At 45.6% G+C, this 21,603-nt stretch overlaps 1 protein-coding gene across 3 annotated transcripts in view; it reads left to right on the top strand.

The window, feature by feature from the left end:
• ROBO4 (roundabout guidance receptor 4) overlaps positions 1-21,603 on the top strand; it is a 131,266-nt gene that overhangs the window by 42,911 nt on the left and 66,752 nt on the right. For 2 of the 3 annotated variants that reach the window (XM_077249561.1, XM_077249560.1), the window contains 5 exons: positions 13,675-13,977; positions 17,482-17,639; positions 17,841-17,961; positions 20,171-20,309; positions 20,388-20,515. In XM_077249561.1, coding sequence (XP_077105676.1) covers positions 13,675-13,977; positions 17,482-17,639; positions 17,841-17,961; positions 20,171-20,309; positions 20,388-20,515 — 849 coding nt within the window. Of the gene's footprint in view, positions 1-8,370; positions 8,608-13,674; positions 13,978-17,481; positions 17,640-17,840; positions 17,962-20,170; positions 20,310-20,387; positions 20,516-21,603 lie in introns of those variants that run through there. The other variant, XM_077249562.1, reaches the window with a different exon arrangement.

Below are 21,603 nucleotides of genomic sequence, written 5' to 3'. Positions count from 1 at the left end.
CTCTAGTGATGGATAGGAGGCCTTTTCAGTGATGTCACCTCAGATCTCTGGTGATGGATAGGAGGCATTGTCAGTGTTGTCACTGCTGATCTCTGGTTATGGATAGGAGGCATTGTCAGTGACGTCACAGCTGATCTCTAGTGATGGATAGGAGGCCTTTTCAGTGATGTCACCTCAGATCTCTGGTGATGGATAGGAGGCATTTTCAGTGATGTCACCACTGATCTCTGGTGATGGATAGGAGGCATTCTCAGTGAGGTCACCTCTGATCTCTGGTGATGGATAGGAGGCATTCTCAGTGAGGTCACCGCTGATCTCTGGTGATGGATAGGAGGCATTCTCCGTGAGGTCACCTCTGATCTCTGGTGATGGATAGGAGGCATTGTCAGTGTTGTCACCGCTGATCTCTGGTTATGGATAGGAGGCTTTCTCAGTGATGTCACCGCTGATCTCTGGTGATGGATAGGAGGCATTTTCAGTGATGTCACCGCTGATCTCTGGTGATGGATAGGAGGCATTGTCAGTGACGTCACAGCTGATCTCTAGTGATGGATAGGAGGCTTTCTCAGTGATGTCACCTCAGATCTCTGGTGATGGATAGGAGGCATTCTCAGTGTTGTCACCGCTGATCTCTGTTGATGGATAGGAGGCATTCTCAGTGATGTCACCGCTGATCTCTGGTGATGGATAGGAGGCATTCTCAGTGATGTCACCGCTGATCTCTGGTGATAGATAGGAGGCAATTTCAGTGATGTCACCGCTGATCTCTGGTGATGGATAGGAGGCATTCTCAGTGATGTCACCGCTGATCTCTGGTGATGGATAGGAGGCATTGTCAGTGACGTCATAGCTGATCTCTAGTGATGGATAGGAGGCATTTTCAGTGATGTCACCGCTGATCTCTGGTGATGGATAGGAGGCATTCTCAGTGAGGTCACCTCTGATCTCTGGTGATGGATAGGAGACATTCTCAGTGATGTCACCGCTGATCTCTGGTGATGGATAGGAGGCATTCTCAGTGAGGTCACCTCTGATCTCTGGTGATGGATAGGAGGCATTGTCAGTGTTGTCACCGCTGATCTCTGGTTATGGATAGGAGGCTTTCTCAGTGATGTCACCGCTGATCTCTGGTGAAGGGTAGGAGGCATTGTCAGTGACGTCACAGCTGATCTGTAGTGATGGATAGGAGGCTTTCTCACTGATGTCACCTCAGATCTCTGGTGATGGATAGGAGGCATTCTCAGTGTTGTCACCGCTGATCTCTGGTGATGGATAGGAGGCATTCTCAGTGAGGTCACCGGTGATCTCTAGTGATGGATAGGAGGCATTCTCAGTGATGTCACCGCTGATCTCTGGTGATCGATAGGAGGCATTCTCAGTGATGTCACCGCTGATCTCTAGTGATGGATAGGAGACATTCTCAGTGATGTCACCGCTGATCTCTGGTGATGGATAGGAGGCATTCTCAGTGATGTCACCGCTGATCTCTAGTGATGGATTGGAGGCATTCTCACTGATGTCACCTCTCATCTCTGGTGATCGATAGGAGGCATTCTCAGTGATGTCACCGCTGATCTCTAGTGATGGATAGGAGACATTCTCAGTGATGTCACCGCTGATCTCTGGTGATGGATAGGAGGCATTCTCAGTAATGTCACCGCTGATCTCTGGTGATGGACGGGAGGCAATCTCAGTGACGTCACAGCTGATCTCTAGTGATGGATAGGAGGCATTTTCAGTGATGTCACCGCTGATCTCTGGTGATGGATAGGAGGCATTCTCAGTGATGTCATCTCAGATCTCTGGTGATGAATAGGAGGCATTCTCAGTGATGTCACCGCTGATCTCTGGTGATGGATAGGAGGCATTCTCAGTGATGTCACCTCTGATCTCTGGTGATGGATAGGAGTCATTCTCAGTGATGTCACCGCTGATCTCTAGTGATGGATAGGAGGCATTCTCAGTGATGTCATCTCTGATCTCTGGTGATGGATAGGAGGCATTCTCAGTGACGTCACAGCTGATCTCTAGTGATGGATAGGAGGCATTCTCAGTGATGTCACCTCAGATCTCTGGTGATGGATAGGAGGCATTCTCAGTGATGTCACCGCTGATCTCTGGTGATGGATAGGAGACATTCTCAGTGATGTCACCGCTGATCTCTGGTGATAGATAGGAGGAATTCTCAGTGATGTCACTGCTGATCTCTGGTGATGGATAGGAGGTATTCTCAGTGATGTCACCGCTGATCTCTGGTGATGGATAGGAGGCATTCTCACTGATGTCACTGCTAATCTCTGGTGATGAATAGGAAGCATTCTCAGAGGTGTCACCTCAGATCTCTGGTGATGGATAGGAGGCATTCTCAGTGATGTCACCTCAGATCTCTGGTGATGGATAGGAGGCATTCTCAGTGTTGTCACCGCTGATCTCTAGTGATGGATAGGAGGCATTCTCAGTGATGTCACTGCTGGTCTCTGGTGATGGATAGGAGGCATTCTCAGTGATGTCACCTCTGATCTCTGGTGATCGATAGGATGCATTCTCAGTGATGTCACTGCTGATCTCTGGTGATGGATAGGAGGCATTCTCAGTGATGTCACCGCTGATCTCTGGTGATGGATAGGAGGCATTCTCAGAGGTGTCACCACTGATCTCTGGTGATGGATAGGAGGCATTCTCAGTGATATCACCGCTGATCTCTGGTGATGGATAGGAGACATTCTCAGTGATGTCACCGCTGATCTCTGGTGATGGATAGGAGGCATTCTCAGTGATGTCACTGCTGATTTCTGGTGATGGATACGAGGCATTCTCAGTGATGTCACCTCAGATCTCTGGTGATGAATAGGAGGCATTCTCAGTGATGTCACCGCTGATCTCTGGTGATGGATAGGAGGCATTCTCAGTGATGTCACCTCAGATCTCTGGTGATGAATAGGAGGCATTCTCAGTGATGTCACCGCTGATCTCTGGTGATGGATAGGAGGCATTCTCAGTGATGTCACCTCAGATCTCTGGTGATGGATAGGAGGCATTCTCAGTGTTGTCACCGCTGATCTCTGGTGATGGATAGGAGACATTCTCAGTGATGTCACCACTGATCTCTGGTGATGGATAGGAGGCATTCTCAGTGTTGTCACCGCTGATCTCTGGTGATGGATAGGAGGCATTCTCATTGATGTCACCACTGATCTCTGGTGATGGATAGGAGGCATTCTCAGTAATGTCACCGCTGATCTCTGGTGATGGATGGGAGGCATTCTCAGTGACGTCACAGCTGATCTCTAGTGATGGATAGGAGGCATTTTCAGTGATGTCACCGCTGATCTCTGGTGATGGATAGGAGGCATTCTCAGTGATGTCACCGCTGATCTCTGGTGATGTATAGGAGGCATTGTCAGTGACGTCACAGCTGATCTCTAGTGATGGATAGGAGGCATTTTCAGTGATGTCACCTCAGATCTCTGGTGATGGATAGGAGGCATTGTCAGTGTTGTCACCGCTGATCTCTGGTGATGGATAAAAGGCATTCTCAGTGAGGTCACCGGTGATCTCTGGTGATGGATAGGAGGCATTCTCAGTAATGTCACCGCTGATCTCTGGTGATGGACGGGAGGCAATCTCAGTGACGTCACAGCTGATCTCTAGTGATGGATAGGAGGCATTTTCAGTGATGTCACCGCTGATCTCTGGTGATGGATAGGAGGCATTCTCAGTGATGTCACCGCTGATCTCTGGTGATGGATAGGAGGCATTGTCAGTGACGTCACAGCTGATCTCTAGTGATGGATAGGAGGCCTTTTCAGTGATGTCACCTCAGATCTCTGGTGATGGATAGGAGGCATTGTCAGTGTTGTCACTGCTGATCTCTGGTTATGGATAGGAGGCATTGTCAGTGACGTCACAGCTGATCTCTAGTGATGGATAGGAGGCCTTTTCAGTGATGTCACCTCAGATCTCTGGTGATGGATAGGAGGCATTTTCAGTGATGTCACCACTGATCTCTGGTGATGGATAGGAGGCATTCTCAGTGAGGTCACCTCTGATCTCTGGTGATGGATAGGAGGCATTCTCAGTGAGGTCACCGCTGATCTCTGGTGATGGATAGGAGGCATTCTCCGTGAGGTCACCTCTGATCTCTGGTGATGGATAGGAGGCATTGTCAGTGTTGTCACCGCTGATCTCTGGTTATGGATAGGAGGCTTTCTCAGTGATGTCACCGCTGATCTCTGGTGATGGATAGGAGGCATTTTCAGTGATGTCACCGCTGATCTCTGGTGATGGATAGGAGGCATTGTCAGTGACGTCACAGCTGATCTCTAGTGATGGATAGGAGGCTTTCTCAGTGATGTCACCTCAGATCTCTGGTGATGGATAGGAGGCATTCTCAGTGTTGTCACCGCTGATCTCTGTTGATGGATAGGAGGCATTCTCAGTGATGTCACCGCTGATCTCTGGTGATGGATAGGAGGCATTCTCAGTGATGTCACCGCTGATCTCTGGTGATAGATAGGAGGCAATTTCAGTGATGTCACCGCTGATCTCTGGTGATGGATAGGAGGCATTCTCAGTGATGTCACCGCTGATCTCTGGTGATGGATAGGAGGCATTGTCAGTGACGTCACAGCTGATCTCTAGTGATGGATAGGAGGCATTTTCAGTGATGTCACCGCTGATCTCTGGTGATGGATAGGAGGCATTCTCAGTGAGGTCACCTCTGATCTCTGGTGATGGATAGGAGACATTCTCAGTGATGTCACCGCTGATCTCTGGTGATGGATAGGAGGCATTCTCAGTGAGGTCACCTCTGATCTCTGGTGATGGATAGGAGGCATTGTCAGTGTTGTCACCGCTGATCTCTGGTTATGGATAGGAGGCTTTCTCAGTGATGTCACCGCTGATCTCTGGTGAAGGATAGGAGGCATTGTCAGTGACGTCACAGCTGATCTGTAGTGATGGATAGGAGGCTTTCTCACTGATGTCACCTCAGATCTCTGGTGATGGATAGGAGGCATTCTCAGTGTTGTCACCGCTGATCTCTGGTGATGGATAGGAGGCATTCTCAGTGAGGTCACCGCTGATCTCTGGTGATGGATAGGAGGCATTCTCAGTGATATCACATCAGATCTCTGGTGATGGATAGGAGGCATTCTCAGTGATGTCACCTCTGATATCTGGTGATGGATAGGAGGCATTCTCAGTGATGTCACCGCTGATCTCTGGTGATGGATAGGAGGCATTTTCAGTGATGTCACCTCAGATCTCTGGTGATGGATAGGAGGCATTGTCAGTGTTGTCACCGCTGATCTCTGGTGATGGATAGGAGGCATTCTCAGTGATGTCACCGCTGATCTCTGGTGATGGATAGGAGGCATTCTCAGTGATGTCACCGCTGATCTCTGGTGATGGATAGGAGGCTTTCTCAGTGATGTCACCACCCACCTACATACAGTGTTCTCATCATCTTTAACAGAATACTCTGTGGGAAAACAAGATAAAAAAACTTGTAGTTATGCCTTTTAATGGCTAACAGAAATAAAATATATTGTTACAAAGCAATCTTTCTAGACTACTGAGGAAACACAATTATAAGCACACGCACAAAAAAAAGGCATGGCGTCATAAATGAACTGTGTTTTTGTGTGCATATAATCGTGTTTCTTCAGATACTTTGATATATTGTGCCTGAGGAAAAGACCTAAGAAGTGTCGAAAGCTTGCTTTGTAACATAGTTTAGTTTATTTCTGTTAGCCAATAAAATGTATCATAACTACAAGATTATCTTGTTCTTCCCACCGACAGCATTCTTTTTTCAACTAGCGAACTCGGTGCTAGCACGGCCCCCCCACGTCACACATTCACAAGCATCATAGTAGCGAAGCAACAAAAGAGGACTAAAAAATCCTCCAAAAATTCAGCTGAAAAAAGGGCAGCACCGCTTACCTGCCCAGGTCTCTGAACAAATGCACTACAGGATGCAGCCAGCCCATATTGCACCTGTGTTGCCAACATCTGTGCTATATGGGCTGGCTGCATCTTGTAGTGCATTTGTTCAGAGACCTGGGCAGGTAAACGGTGCTGCCCTTTTTTCAGCTGAATTTTTGTACAAGCATCATAGATGAAAGCAACAATGGAGGAGAGTGCGTCAGATGACCTTCCCTCTCCCATCAATCCCCCTCTGTCTCTGACACAGCGGGCGCAAAGACGTCCCTTCATTGCACACCACGCTGCTGAGGAGATGCGCTGCAGAGACCAGAGCAGTGGGAGAATGGGGAGAGAGGAGTATGAATTTTTTATATTTTAAATCAATGAGTACATTGTGGTGGCCATAATACTGTAGTAATTTGGAGTGTGCAATATACTATATGTACTCTATAGGGTCGCATTATACTCTGTGTGGCCGCATTATAGTATTTTTACTATGGGGGATGTACTCTTTTGTACTCTATGGGGGATGCGTTGTCCTCTATGGGACCACATTGTCCTCTGTGTGGCTGCATTTTCCTCTATGGGGCCCCATTGTTCTCTATCGAGGACTATGGGGAGTGCATTATACCTTGTGTATTATATGGGGGCTGCATTATACTATATGGAGGCTGCATTGTCCTCTGTCAAGTACTATAGGCTGCGTGCTCTACTATATGGGGGCTGCATTATTCTATATCGAGGACTATGGGGGGCGCATTATACTGAATGGAGTATTATGTGGAATTCATTATACTGTGAGGAGGACTATAGGGAATTGTACACTATTAAAAAAAAAAAGGTAACATTACAATACCACATCCTAGATATCAATGAATGAAATATTCCAGTTGCAAATCTTTATTAATTACATAGTGGAATGCGATTAGAACAATAAAACCTAAAAATGATCAATGCAAATTAAAATTAATAACCCATGGAGGGGTGGATTTGGAATGATACTCAAAATCAAAGTGTAAAATAAAATTACAGGCTTATCCAACTTTTGTGGAAATTACTCAAGACAGGAAATTATGCTCAGTAGTGTGTGTGGCCTCCACGTGCCTGTATGACCTCCCTACAACGCCTGGGCATGCTCCTGATGAGTCGGTGGATGGTCTCCTGAGGGGTTTCCCATCCCAGACCTGGACTAAAGCATCTGCCAACTCCTGGACAGTCTGTGGTAAGCGTGGCGTTGGTTGATGGAACGAGACATGATGTCCAAGATATGCTCGATTGGATTCAGGTCTGGGGAACGGGCGGGCCAGTCCATAGCATCAATTCCTTTATCATGCAGGAACTGCTGACACACTCCAGCCACATGAGGCCTAGTATTGTCATGCATCAGTGCCAACCGCACCAGCATATGGTCTCACTGTGAGTCTGAGGATCTCATCTCGGTACCTAATAGCAGTCAGGCTATCTCTGGCAAGCACATGGAGGGCTGTGCGGCCCTCCAAAAAATGCCGCCTCATACCATTACTGACCCACTGCCAGACCAGTCATGCTGAAGGATGTTGCAGGCAGCAGAACATTCTCCACGGCGTCTCCAGACTCTGTCACGTCTGTCACATGTGCTCAGTGTGAATCTGCTGTCATCTGTGAAGAGCACAGGGCCCCAGAGTCGAATTTGCCAATCTTGATGTTCTCTGGCAAATGCCAATTGCCCTGCACAGTGTTGGGCTGTAAACTCAACACACACTTGTGGACATCGAGCCCTCATATCACCCTCATGGAGTCTGTTTCTGACAGTTTGAGCAGCCACATAGATGTTAGTGTTCTGCTGGAAGTCATTTTTTTGCAATCCCAATCTGTGCCACGCACAAAGTCGATGTTACCCCCTGCTTCATACTCCCTGCTGTTAGTAAATGCACATTACCTGCATGCTGCCTGTGTACGGTGCACTGTTGGTACTTTTTTGCATTCTGCTGGAGTTCCCCCGTACATGCTGTTTTGTAATATGCTGTGTACAATTCACAGCTCCCGGGCAAGGGGGCAGGAACTGAGATGTCACCGACTATGTGCCATTTATACTGATTGGTGCCGTATGGGGCACATAGATCCTTTGGGCCCCCTCAGGCAGCAAGGATGGGATGCATCCTCTGCACCCTTTGTGTCTCCCCCTGACTTCTTGGATAAGGTATTCAGGATGTACTCTCCTATACCGCTTTCCTTTAAGGGGACGTGTGACTTCATCTGGTGTAAAACTCTCTCTCCATATTTTGGGTTAAGATCCATAATTACATTACTTTTCCCATGCATTGTAGTCTAGAAGAGTAGGACAATACCCACAGTATGCCAGTAGTGAGGGGCGCAAAGGCTGCGGACAATGAGGACCCTCAGAGAGCAGTTAATCAGTAACTTTGCATTGTCCTGTGCTTTGTCATGGGAGGGACCTTTGTCACTTCCTTCAGCTTCCCTGTGAGGAAATAGGAAACAGAAGTCCCAGAAACTGGAAGCAGAGGAGGGTCCGAATAATCAGTCTGAGCCCAGGGATGTGAAGGCTGGAAGTGCACATTTAGGAGCCCAGGAAATTCTCTGTGGACACTTGAGTGGCAGGATCAAGTATGGAGTCTTCACTCACCTGTGGTTTATTCATGGTTATAATGGTGTGTAATGCAAAAAATGAGCTGCCCCAAGGTGAGTACTCTGGTGCTGGGAGTCCAGGGATCACTAATCTAAATATTTCACATGTATAATATTGCTGGGAGTGTAGAGAATATTGCCTTTTGTTCTGTTACAGGGTTGTGAGTCCACAGAGTGCTCTCTAAAATGCGCCTCCCCTATTAAGATTCTGGGTACTGTAATCGTATTATGCAATGCTGGGAGTGTAGAGAATCTTTGCCCTCTGTTTTACTATATTGCTGGGAGTTCAGGGGTTATTCTTTACGTACACCTCTCTGATGGCGATTCTAGGTTTAGTAGTTGTATCCTACCATGCTAGGAGTGTAGAGATTCTTACACCATGTCCTACGATACTGCTGGGAGTGCAGAGATGGCGATTCTAGGTTTAGTAGTTGTATTCTACGATGCTGGGAGTGTAGAGAATCTTACACCATGTCCTAATATACTGCTGGGAGTGTAGAGATGGCGATTCTAGGTTTAGTAGTTGCATCCTGCCATGCTGGGAGTGTAGAGAATCTTACACCATGTCCTACTATACTGCTGGGAATGCAGAGATGGCGATTCTAGGTTTAGTAGTTGTATCCTACCATGCTGGGAGTGTAGAGAATTTTACACCATGTCCTACGATGCTGCTGGGAGTGCAGAGATGGCGATTCTAGGTTTAGTAGTTGTATTATACCATGCTGGGAGTGTAGAGAATCTTACACCATGTCCTACGATGCTGCTGGGAGAGCAGAGATGGCGATTCTAGGTTTAGTAGTTGTATCATACCATGCTGGGAGTGTAGAGAATCTTACACCATGTCCTACGATACTGCTGGGAGTGCAGAGATAGTGATTCTAGGTTTAGTAGTTGTATCCTACCATGCTGGGAGTGTAGAGAATCTTACACCATATCCTACGATACTGCTGGGAGTGCAGAGATGGCGATTCTAGGTTTAGTAGTTGTATTATACCATGCTGGGAGTGTAGAGAATCTTACACCATGTCCTATGATGCTGCTGGGAGTGCAGAGATGGCGATTCTAGGTTTAGTAGTTGTATTCTACCATGCTGGGAGTGTAGAGAATCTTACACTATGTCCTACGATACTGCTGGGAGTGCAGAGATGGCGACTCTAGGTTTAGTAGTTGTATCCGAATATGCTGGGAGTGTAGAGAATCTCACTTTAGGCAATGCCTGTATACCTTGATAGAATAGTCTCTTTTCCTGCTGGCGAGGTATTGTGGAGATTCTGGAGATGGTTGCAGGGTCACGACTCCCTGTTCGCTATGCCACTGTGTCTGAGCCTAGATTCTGTACTGCTAGGAGCATAGAGATTCATCTATAATGTAGAGTATGTGGATCTAGAACCTTTTAAAGGGCATTATGTACAGAGTAACTGTTGTTTTTAGTTTTTATTTTATAAATCAATAGCACACATGAAAATAAGCAACTTTGTGATATATTTTATGAAAGAAATTTGCTTCTTTCTCCATCTGGACCAATCTTTTACTCTCAATTCATGGATGAAATCTGTAAAAATCTGTGTTCAGTGAAGGATTCATATTTCTGAGATAGGAAATGACATTTAGTGCTTTTAAAATTTGATGGTGGAGGTAGTGCTAGAGGTAGATGCAGACATTCTGCTGCAAGTTTTCAGGAAAAGATCGTTACACTTCTCCATAGAACTTTATGAGCGCCAACTGTAATAATGGGAATATATTCCCTGAAGACAGATTTTACCTGTGAATTGAGAGTTCTGAGAATAAATGATCAGTCCAGGAGGAGAAAGAGGCAAATATCTCTGATAAGAAATATAACTACCGTAAGTTTCTTATTTTCTCAAATGTTTTATGAAAAACAAAAATTAAAACGACGCTTCGCTTTAAAGTTCTGCAGCTCCCTAATATGCTTTTGTTTCAGTGCCCAAGATCTTTGCTTGCTAGAAGTGAATGGAAACTTGTTCTCATTCAGAACATAGTCTGTGCAGGACTAGCCCTGGTTGCACAGTTGCTCCCGGCTTTCTGCTCTTTTGCGTTCAGCTCAATAAAGGATTGCTGACGGCCTTGGATTATGTTGTTGTTGTGTGAAAATAGATCTTGGTCTGCCTGTTTTTTACAGCATCTAAGTAGAAAGATATTTTTCCATTAATTGATAGCTAGATGTTATTTTGAAAATATATGAGAAAGTTTAACAACATACACCCAATAATGATAAGAGAGACATGCAATTTTTAGATGCTGAACCTGCTGGGAGTGTAGAGAATCTAGCACTGTTTTGCTCAGTCAGATGGCCATATGAATTGGACAGAGATCGGAACGCAATGCCCGGACTATCCGGCGGCTCTCCCGACCCGAGTGTGACAGCTTCATGTATTTTTATGCAGCTGTTAAGATTGGGTCAGAACCACTGGCCAGTCAGTGCACTGCTCTCTGATCTTCATCAGATTTATACTGCCATCTGACTGCACCCTTATTCTGCTGAAACATTTTAAGATTTGGAATGAATTAAACATACGGTAAGTTATATTTCTGGAGATTTACTTTATGTGATTCCAGATTTTCGTAATAGAAGTGATAAATCCCATACTGCTGAGGGTGCAGAGACTCTTACACTAGGTTATAATTTACTGCTGGGGGGTAGGATATTTTAATACTATGGAGCTGACTATCGCTTAAACTATTGTAGCGCTGAGAGTGTAGAGAATCTTGCTGTCATTGGTGGTGATGGAATATTTAATTTAATGGTAATGACTGTCACAGACTTTACACTGTAGCTTGAAGCATGGAGATTCTGAGTTTTCTGCAGTTCTCCATCTATATCTTGTATTACTCGGACTGTAGAGATTCTTAATGTTCTGTTGTTCTATATCTACTGTAGATCCTTTACTCTTGGTACTGTAGAGTTTCCTGTATTGTATCTGTTACACACTTGTCCCTGGTCTGGGCTCTACTCCCTTGCCACTGGTCCTCTAAACCCTCTTCTGTTCCCCGTCGGGCTTTGCAAGTAGCCTGGTGTGCTTCCTTGTGATCTACCAATGCCTATGTTAGGCCTACCAAGACACCCACCTGTGCCTTGGTATTAAGACTCTTAGTTTGTTGGTGCATCACTACCTTGTCCCGGTATTCCTAGACCTCTACTAGCCGTTCCTGGTCTGCCAGGACCTATGCTACCTGTCTGCGGTTTCCAGGACATCTCCTGCCTTTCTGCGTCTTCCAGGACCTCTGCTACCTGGCTGTGATCTCCAGAAGATCTCCTGTCTGCCTGCATCTTCCAGTACGTCTGCTACTTGTTCCCGGTCTTCCAGGACCTCTGCTACCTGTCTGTGATCTCCAGAAGATCTCCTGTCTGCCTGCATCTTCCAGTACCTCTGCTACTTGTTTCCGGTCTCCCAGGATCTCTGCTACCTGTCTGCGATCTCCAGAATGTCTCCTGTGTGCCTACATCTTCCAGTAGCTCTGCTACTTGTTCCCAGTCTTCCAGGACCTCTGCTACCTGTCTGTGATCTCCAGAACGTCTCCTGTCTGCCTACATCTTCCAGTACCTCTGCTACTTGTTCCCGGTCTTCCAGGGCCTCTGCCATCTGTCTGCGATCTCCAGAACATCTCCTGTCTGCCTGCATCTTCTAGTAGCTCTGCTACTTGTTCCCAGTCTTCCAGGACCTCAGCCATCTGTCTGCGGTCTCCGGGACCTCTGCTATCTTTCCCCACGTGCCTTAAGTGCCTGCTGCACTGATGCCTGTGACCTGTGTGCCCACCCGGACCTTGGGATTCGAGGATCCACCTCACCTAGTGAGCCTAACAGTGACATTATACACTGCTGTTGGTTTTTAGAGGCAGGTCTTATGTAGGATGTGTCTGTGTTTTGCACTACTAGAAACATAGAGAACTTTTATGTACCAGTCACTGGTTAATTGGCTGGGGATGAAGCTAAACAAGCTGCAGACTGTTTCCAAATGGAACCATCAGAATATGAAAACTGCTCTGTGCAATAAGGGAGAAAATACAGTGGGGGGCGCCCTGTTTTAGTGATTTCTACTCTGTTTCTGTTTGCAATATGGCCAGGAATCTACAGTGGGTCCAGAGTTCACCTTGGTCAATGATCTCCAACCTGTGACCCTCCAGCTGTTGCAAGTCTACTACTCCGATGATGCCCTGACAACTTTGGGAATGGTCGTTTTCTGTCAGCTGGGGGCCCCAGGAGGAGATCACGGCCTTCACTGCTATGATACATGTATCTAAAATGTTCTGTTCAGCATCACAATATTTATTTCCTGCCATTGTCCTCACCCAAGCAGCTGCCGGGGTCTGTACATACAGAGGAAACCTGCACGCCCGCTGCCTGTCATAGCTGTCCCCTGTTGTCCCTCTACTCTCTGAACGTTCTTCCTGTTCGGCGTTCCTGGAATTTTTTACTTCTTTGTCATTGATAATTGCATCCATGATATTCAGTACATGTGCTGCCTTCCATATATGTATATATTGAGGCAGTTGGGCTCACAGGTCTTTGATTAGTATTCACATTCCCATCATAGATTTGGGATATCTCTAGGTTATGTCAAACCTAAAAATTTCCCCAAAACATCTCTGAGGCTCCTGTAAAATGAGGAGACACCTGGAAGAGTTTGGCACACGCCTAAGCCACCTGGAAAGCGGCACATCCAGGATGTTTCTTGTCTCTAGGATGCTCTGTCACTAGGCGATGCCCTGATATCCAAATGGGTGTGGCCTGAGAAAGGCCAGGGTGTGGTTATGGGGACATTTTGCCACTTTACCCACATCCTTGGCAGGTATTAGGAAAAGATGACAAGTAACTGTTTTGTCCCAAATGTGTTTTATGTATACTCCGATAATCTAGAATATTGGATAATCCGAAACCTCTCAAATCCCAATGATGCCAAATAATATAAGCTTTTATGTAAATTAATAGTTACAGCTGATGACCAATCAATGCCGACAAAGCAGATTTACCGTTCAATCCTTAATAGAGGATTTATATGTACTGGATTTTTTTGCTTGAATAATAATGCAGATAATGAATGATTATTTTATTGTATTTTTACAGCTAGAATCAATATTAGTGATTTTTATCCTTCTCTTCAGGCCCCAAATCCCGCCCAGACGTCTCCGTGCCGCGCATCATCGAGCATCCATCAGACCTGATTGTACGGCGAGACCAGCCCGGCACCATGAACTGTCGCGCCGAGGGGAATCCGGAGCCCACCATAGAATGGTACCGAAACGGCGAGTCCGTCAACTTCTCCAAAGGCCACAACTCCCTCATCCTCGGGGGCTCCCTGTTCTTATTGCATATCAAAGGAAAGTCGGACGAAGGGCTTTACTCCTGTGTGGCAAGAAACTCCCTGGGGACGGCCATGAGTAGGAACGCATCGCTCACCATCGCCTGTAAGAACACACAATTATTTATTTGCTTATGTAGTTGTATCAGTGAAAAGCTCGGCCCCTGAGGAGTTGCATGAAGCTCTAGGGCCCCAACGCAAAGTCTGTAACCGGGCCCTACTGCCATTTATATTATTTGGACCCCAGGACCTGGGTGCAATTGCGACCTCTGAATCCCCTATACCTACCCCTCATTTATACGATGCCATTACAAAAGTCATAGGACCTGATTCCTAGTTTGGGGGGGGGGGGGGGGTAGTTCATTTATTTTTCTTCTTTATCTTGCTGCATTCGTTGTTGTTGGCACCAAATTCTTCTAAATTGCACAACCCTTGTTCATGAATTTTGTTATAAATCAGAAATATATTTTGCCTTTTTAGAAGCAAAGTCTCACGATCCACTAAAATGTTAGAATTGTGTGCAACATTTCAGCAGAATTTTCTGGTGTACAACAAATCACTCTTGGGGGACGGGAAGAGTTTGGAGCAAAATAGAAAAAATTCAGGAAAAATTAGATAACAAAAATTAGGCGCAAATTCAATAATGAATCTGGCCCTTAGTTTGTGCAAAGCTTGATGACGACCCCTATGTGCTGTTATGGTGTTCAATAAAAATGTTCCAATATTAACAAATTGCCCCAAAATGCCGAAATGGTTACAAAAGTGACATCAACGAGATCTGTGCCGGCCGCCATGTGAGGCGGGCCCCTACAATACAACCAATCATCCCAGGCTTTCCTATGTCTCCGCTGATCCCAAGAACAATCACTAACGAGCTGATTAATTAGCAATGTCATTAATTCCTGTCAAGCATGCAGTCGGCTGCTTTCATTAACACTCCGTTTGCTGTCAACATTTTGTTTTTGCCTGTTGGCTCCCACGGGATTTCTATAGAGCCAACCCCCGGGGTCAGTGTTAATAAATATTCAGCGGCTGGCTTTATTATTACATGTAACATGGCGACAGAGGGGACGGACGTGAGCGCGAATGAGCCGGATACTGCTAATTATAAAGCACAGTTTAATGGGGCGGCCCAGTGCTAAGAAGTATGGCTTCATCAATCTAAAATAAGCTCACGTTTTAATTCCTCACCATTTTCAAGATCTCTGCTACGTGTTAATGAATGGGAACGTTCCTGATCATGTATGGCAGCTAATCTGTAGAGCGCAGAGCTGAGGGTTTGGTACAATATAATGAATACTATTGCTCCAGTACAATAGCATCCAGTCTGCACTGCAAAATGATTACCTGCTGCACTGACACATTGCAACAAACTATCAGCTCTGCAGACAGATTTGGGCTGGCCATGTGTTTCTCACAGAGGATCGTCTAGATAGGATACATTTCCATCAAATCCTCAGCAATGAGAAATATTTCGCTGACGCTATTTAAGTATCTAAAAGGTACCAAAAATATTTCCTTTCACTGACGGCAAGCAGGATTCATGTATAACTGAGTAAATTAGAAAGTTAGGCCACGATAACACGTTCAGTATTTGTAGCCAAAACCAGGAGTGGAGCAATCAGAGGAAAAGTATAGAAACTCGTCACCACTTCTGTATTTATCACCTGCTCCTAGCTGCAAATACTGACGTAAAATACTGATGTAAAATACCGACCGTGTGAACGTGGCCTTACTGAACAATTCACTGATTTACAAAAAAAATAGAAAACCCTAAGGTCAGAGCCATACCTTCTAAAGTTTTATTCTCTGGAAAAACAGGGTGACCTTGTGGATGGACAGGTGATAGCTGGGTGACAGCATGGGTGGACGGGTGGTAGCTGGGTGACAGGGAGGATAGCTAATAGCTGGGTGACAGGGTGGACAGCTAATAGCTGGGTGACAGGGTGGATGGATAGGTGGTAGTTGGGTGACAGCATGGATGGACAGGTGATAGCTGGGTGACAGCATGGATGGACAGGTGGTAGCTGGGTGACTGGGAGGATAGCTAATAGCTGGGTGACAGGGTGGATGGACAGATGGTAGCTGGTGACAGGAAGGATAGCTAACAGCTGGGTGAAGGTGTGAATGGATAGATGGTAGTTTGCTGGCAGTGTGGATGTATAGGTTGTGACTAGGTGACAGTGTGAATGGATAGCTGGTAGCTCGGTGACAGTGTGAATGGATAGCTGGTAGCTCGGTGACATTGTGGATGGATAGCTGGTAGCTCGGTGACATTGTGGATGGATAGCTGGTAGCTCGGTGACATTGTGGAAGGATAGCTGGTAGCTCGGTGACATTGTGGATGGATAGCTGGTAGCTCGGTGACAGTGTGAATGGATAGCTGGTAGCTCGGTGACAGTGTGAATGGATAGCTGGTAGCTCGGTGACAGTGTGAATGGATAGCTGGTAGCTCGGTGACATTGTGGATGGATAGCTGGTAGCTCGGTGACATTGTGGATGGATAGCTGGTAGCTCGGTGACAGTGTGGAAGGATAGCTGGTAGCTCGGTGACATTGTGGATGGATAGCTGGTAGCTCGGTGACAGTGTGAATGGATAGCTGGTAGCTCGGTGACAGTGTGAATGGATAGCTGGTAGCTCGGTGACATTGTGGATGGATAGCTGGTAGCTCGGTGACAGTGTGAATGGATAGCTGGTAGCTCGGTGACATTGTGGATGGGTAGCTGGTAGCTCGGTGACATTGTGGATGGATAGCTGGTAGCTCGGTGACTGTCTGGATGGGTAGGTGGGTGACATTGTGGATGGGTAGGTGGGTGACATTGTGGATGGGTAGGTGGTATCTGGGTGAATGTGTTAATGGATAGATTGTATTTAGGTGGCCGTGTGGGTGTAAAAGGTAATAGTTGGATGTGTGTTTAAAAAATTATTTTTCTTTATAAATTACCTTTGTGTATTGTGATTATGAGATCCATAAGGCTTAGAGAGGGGTGATAGCGATGACATCCTAAACATGTGTAACGTGGTGTGGGGTAGTAGCCGTTTACCAGGCACTCATCTCCCACGCTCCATGCTACATGAAGATGGGGGTCCTTGCTGGATATATGGGCTTTGTCTACAGGGGCGCAGAATGTGCTGTAAATGTTTTCAGAATAATTTGTGAAAGTTCTGAAATGTCCTATAAATGTCTGTTCTGTTCCTGATCTCAGGATCTCGACTTTTAGTTGAGATCAATCTGTGCTGCACTTTATGCACATGCTCAGTTGGGAGCTACGCCTGGTTTTCCACTATTTTGTAAGCTTTAGGGCTGAAATCAGTTGTTCAAAGTCTGCACTAAGGACGGTGGGTCTGCGTCTGTATTTCGGGGGTCAGGACTGGGATCTCCATTACTATCGAAGGTCTGGAAGGTCTTTAATTATTTTGCAATTTCAATAGCTCTGATGTGTGTCCTGTAGAAGAGAGTAAGACAGATTGTAAAAAGTGTTTCTCTTCTCAATATACCCCAATGTCACTTCTTAGCAAGTATAACAAGCGGGCATCCACTGATCAGACATGGCCGCAATCTCAGAAGCTTCTGTCCTTTCCTACCTTGCGCTTTCCTGTTTCTTTCAGTCCTGAAGGATGAATTTCGCCAGGAGCCGCTGGATAAGGTGGTGATCGCAGGGAGGCCGCTGGTAATTAACTGCTCTTCACCCAAAGGACATCCAGAGCCTACGGTGACATGGCGGAAGAATGGAGCGCTGCTGGACAGAAACAACAGCCGCTACACGGTACAGAGCAAGGATCGTAGTGCAGCGGGAACCAGCGCTCAATACAATAATATACTTGTATGGGAATGATCAGTGAATTTAAGGTTCTCAAAGACCCTTTACAAAAGGGAATGGCTGTCAATCCTCACCTCCCCCACAGTCTAGAATTGACCCTTAAAGCAGATTTCAATTTTATTGGTGATTTCCTCTTCTTACCCCTAGTTTGGTGATGATGGCTTCTCTATCCGCCGTACATTGAGCTCGGATGCTGGAGTGTATATGTGTGTGGCATCCAATCAAGCCGGTGACAGGACAAGTCGCGGTGCTGTTATCTCTGTACAGGGTGAGTGACGGTCACAGCTGTAACCCTGCAAAAAATCTGAGAAATTACATAAAGCAGATAACTACTAAATTCTTTACAATGTTTGTCCACTGCAATATTTTTTATCATACCGATGTGCCCTAAACTCAAGAGCTGCAATCACTGTTTTGCTAATCATATTGATTTCACCAGCAGAATAGTGAGTGCAGCCCTGGAGTATAATACAGGAGGTAACTCAGGATCAGTAATGTAATGTATGTACACAGTGACTGCACCAGCAGAATAGTGAGTGCAGCTCTGGGGTATAATACAGGATGTAACTCAGGATCAGTAATGTAATGTATGTACACAGTGACAGCACCAGCAGAATAGTGAGTGCAGCCCTGGAGTATAATACAGGAGGTAACTCAGGATCAGTAATGTAATGTATGTACACAGTGACTGCAACAGCAGAATAGTGAGTGCAGCTCTGGAGTATAATACAGGAGGTAACTCAGGATCAGTAATGTAATGTATGTACACAGTGACTGCACCAGCAGAATAGTGAGTGCAGCTCTGGAGTATAATACAGGAGGTAACTCAGGATCAGTAATGTAATGTATGCACACAGTGACAGTACCAGCAGAATAGTGAGTGCAGCTCTGGAGTATAATACAAGAGGTAACTCAGGATCAGTAATGTAATGTATGTACACAGTGACTGTACCAGCAGAATAGTGGGTGCAGCTCTGGAGCATAATACAGGATGTAACTCAGGATCAGTAATGTAATGTATGCACACAGTGACTGCACCAGCAGAATAGTGAGTGCAGCTCTGGAGTATAATACAAGAGGTAACTCAGGATCAGTAATGTAATGTATGTACACAGTGACTGCACAGGCAGAATAGTGAGTGCAGCTCTGGAGTATAATACAGGAGGTAACTCAGGATCAGTAATGTAATGTATGTACACAGTGACTGCACCAGCAGAATAGTGGGTGCAGCTCTGGAGTATAATACAGGATGTAACTCAGGATCAGTAATGTAATGTATGTACACAGTGACTGCACCAGCAGAATAGTGAGTGCAGCTCTGGAGTATAATACAGGAGGTAACTCAGGATCAGTAATGTAATGTATGCACACAGTGACTGCACCAGCAGAATAGTGAGTGCAGCTCTGGAGTATAATACAAGAGGTAACTCAGGATCAGTAATGTAATGTATGTACACAGTGACTGCACCAGCAGAATAGTGAGTGCAGCTCTGGAGTATAATACAGGATATAACTCAGGATCAGTAATGTATGTACACAGTGACTGCACCAGCAGAATAGTGAGTGCAGCTCTGGAGTATAATACAGGAGGTGACTCAGGATCAGTAATGTAATGTATGGTACACAGTGACTGCACCAGCAGAATAGTGAGTGCAGCTCTGGGGTATAATACAGGATGTAACTCAGGATCAGTAATGTAATGTATGTACACAGTGACTGCACTAGCAGAACAGTGAGTGCAGCTCTGAGGTATAATACAGGATGTAACTCGGGATCAACAATGTAATGTATGTACACAGTGACTGCACCAGCAGAATAGTGAGTGCAGCTCTGGAGTATAATACAGGATGTAACTCAGGATCAGTAATGTATGTACACAGTGACTGCACTAGCAGAATAGTGAGTGCAGCTCTGGAGTATAATACAGGATGTAACTCGGGATCAATAATGTAATGAATGTACACAGTAACTGCACCAGCAGTATAGTGAGTGCAGCTCTTGGGTATAATACAGGAGATAACTCCGGATCAGTAATGTAATGTATGTACACAGTGACTGCACCAGCAGAATAGTGAGTGCAGCTCTGGAGTATAATACAGGATGTAACCCAGGATCAGTAATGTAATGTATGTACACAGTGACTTCACCAGCAGAATAGTGAGTGCAGCTCTGGAGTATAATACAGGAGGTAACTCAGAACCAGTAATGTATGTACACAGTGACTGCACCAGCAGAATAGTGAGTGCAGCTCTGGAGTAAAATACAGGAGATAACTCAGGAACAGTAATGTAATATATGTACACAGTGACTGCACCAGCAGAATAGTGAGTGCAGCTCTGGAGTATAATGCAGTATGTAACTCAGGATCAGTGCAAGAAAGCATGGGGATAAGATTAGTACAGGATAATTAGTAAGTGAAATATGTAATGTTATACCTCACGTTGTGTTTCCTGAGAGCTCATTTTTTTTATTTACAGAGATGCCGCAGTTCACCTATAAACCAACTGATGTGGTTGCAAAACCAGGGAGCCTGGTGAAATTTGTTTGTGGAGCTCAGGGCAGCCCCAAGCCTTTTGTGCGATGGAGCAAAGACCAGGGAACACTCCCCATAGGGAGGTAAGTGTCATTACCGGTGATTTTATAGATAAGACGTGGAGACCAATATATAATGGTAATACTTGTATCTTGTGGCAGGTATGCAATTACAAATGAGAACACGTTATGTCTACAGCGAGTGACTGTGCAGGACTCAGGGACATATGTCTGCACAGCAAGAAGCAATATAGGTGCTGTGTCTGCATCCGCAAAGCTAGTGGTACAAGGTATCATCTCTCCATGCATCCTACACAAATCATATGTAGCACATAAAATCTGTACAGGATAAGGAAAAGTCAAGTATTTACAGTCTCTTGATTTTCTGAATTGCAATTTCTACTGTACTCCAGAGCTGCACTCACTATTCTGCAGGTAGAGTCACTGTGTACATACATTACATTACTGATCCTGAGTTACATCCTGTATTATACTCCAGAGCTGCACTCACTATTCTGCTGGTGCAGTCACTGTGTGCATACATTACTGATCCTGAGTTACCTCCTGTATTATACTCCAGAGCTGCACTCACTATTCTGCTGGTGCAGTCACTGTGTACATACATTACATTACTGATCCTGAGTTACATCCTGTATTATACCCCAGAGCTGCACTCAGTATTTTGCTGGTGCAGTCACTGTGTACATACATTAGATTACAGATCCTGAGTTACTTCCTGTATTATACCCCAGAGCTGCACTCACTATTCTGCTGGTGGAGTCACTGTGTACATACATTACTGATCCTGAGTTACATCCTGTATTATACCCCAGAGCTGCACTCACTATTCTGCTGGCGCAGTCACTGTGTACATACATTACTGATCCTGAGTTACATCCTGTATTATACCCCAGAGCTGCACTCACTATTCTGCTGGTGCAGTCACTGTGTACATACAGTACATTACATTACTGATCCTGAGTTACATCCTGTATTATACCCCAGAGCTGCACTCACTATTCTGCTGGTGCAGTCACTGTGTACATACATTACATTACTGATCCTGAGTTACCTCCTGTATTAAACCCCAGAGCTGCACTCACTATTCTGCTGGTGCAGTCACTGTGTACATACATTACGTTACTGATCCTGAGTTACATCCTGTATTATACTCCAGAGCTGCACTCACTATTCTGCTGGTGCAGTCACTGTGTACATACATTACATTACTGATCCTCAGTTACATCCTGTATTATACTCCAGAGCTGCACTCCCTATTCTGCTGGTGCAGTCACTGTATACATACATTACGTTACTGATCCTGAGTTACATCCTGTATTATCCTCCAGAGCTGCACTCACTGTTCTGCTGGTGCAGT

The sequence above is a fragment of the Ranitomeya variabilis genome, chromosome 4 (genome assembly GCF_051348905.1).
Source record: "Ranitomeya variabilis isolate aRanVar5 chromosome 4, aRanVar5.hap1, whole genome shotgun sequence".
NCBI classification, from domain to species: Eukaryota; Metazoa; Chordata; class Amphibia; order Anura; family Dendrobatidae; genus Ranitomeya; species Ranitomeya variabilis.
This window is presented reverse-complemented; position numbering and strand designations above follow the sequence as displayed.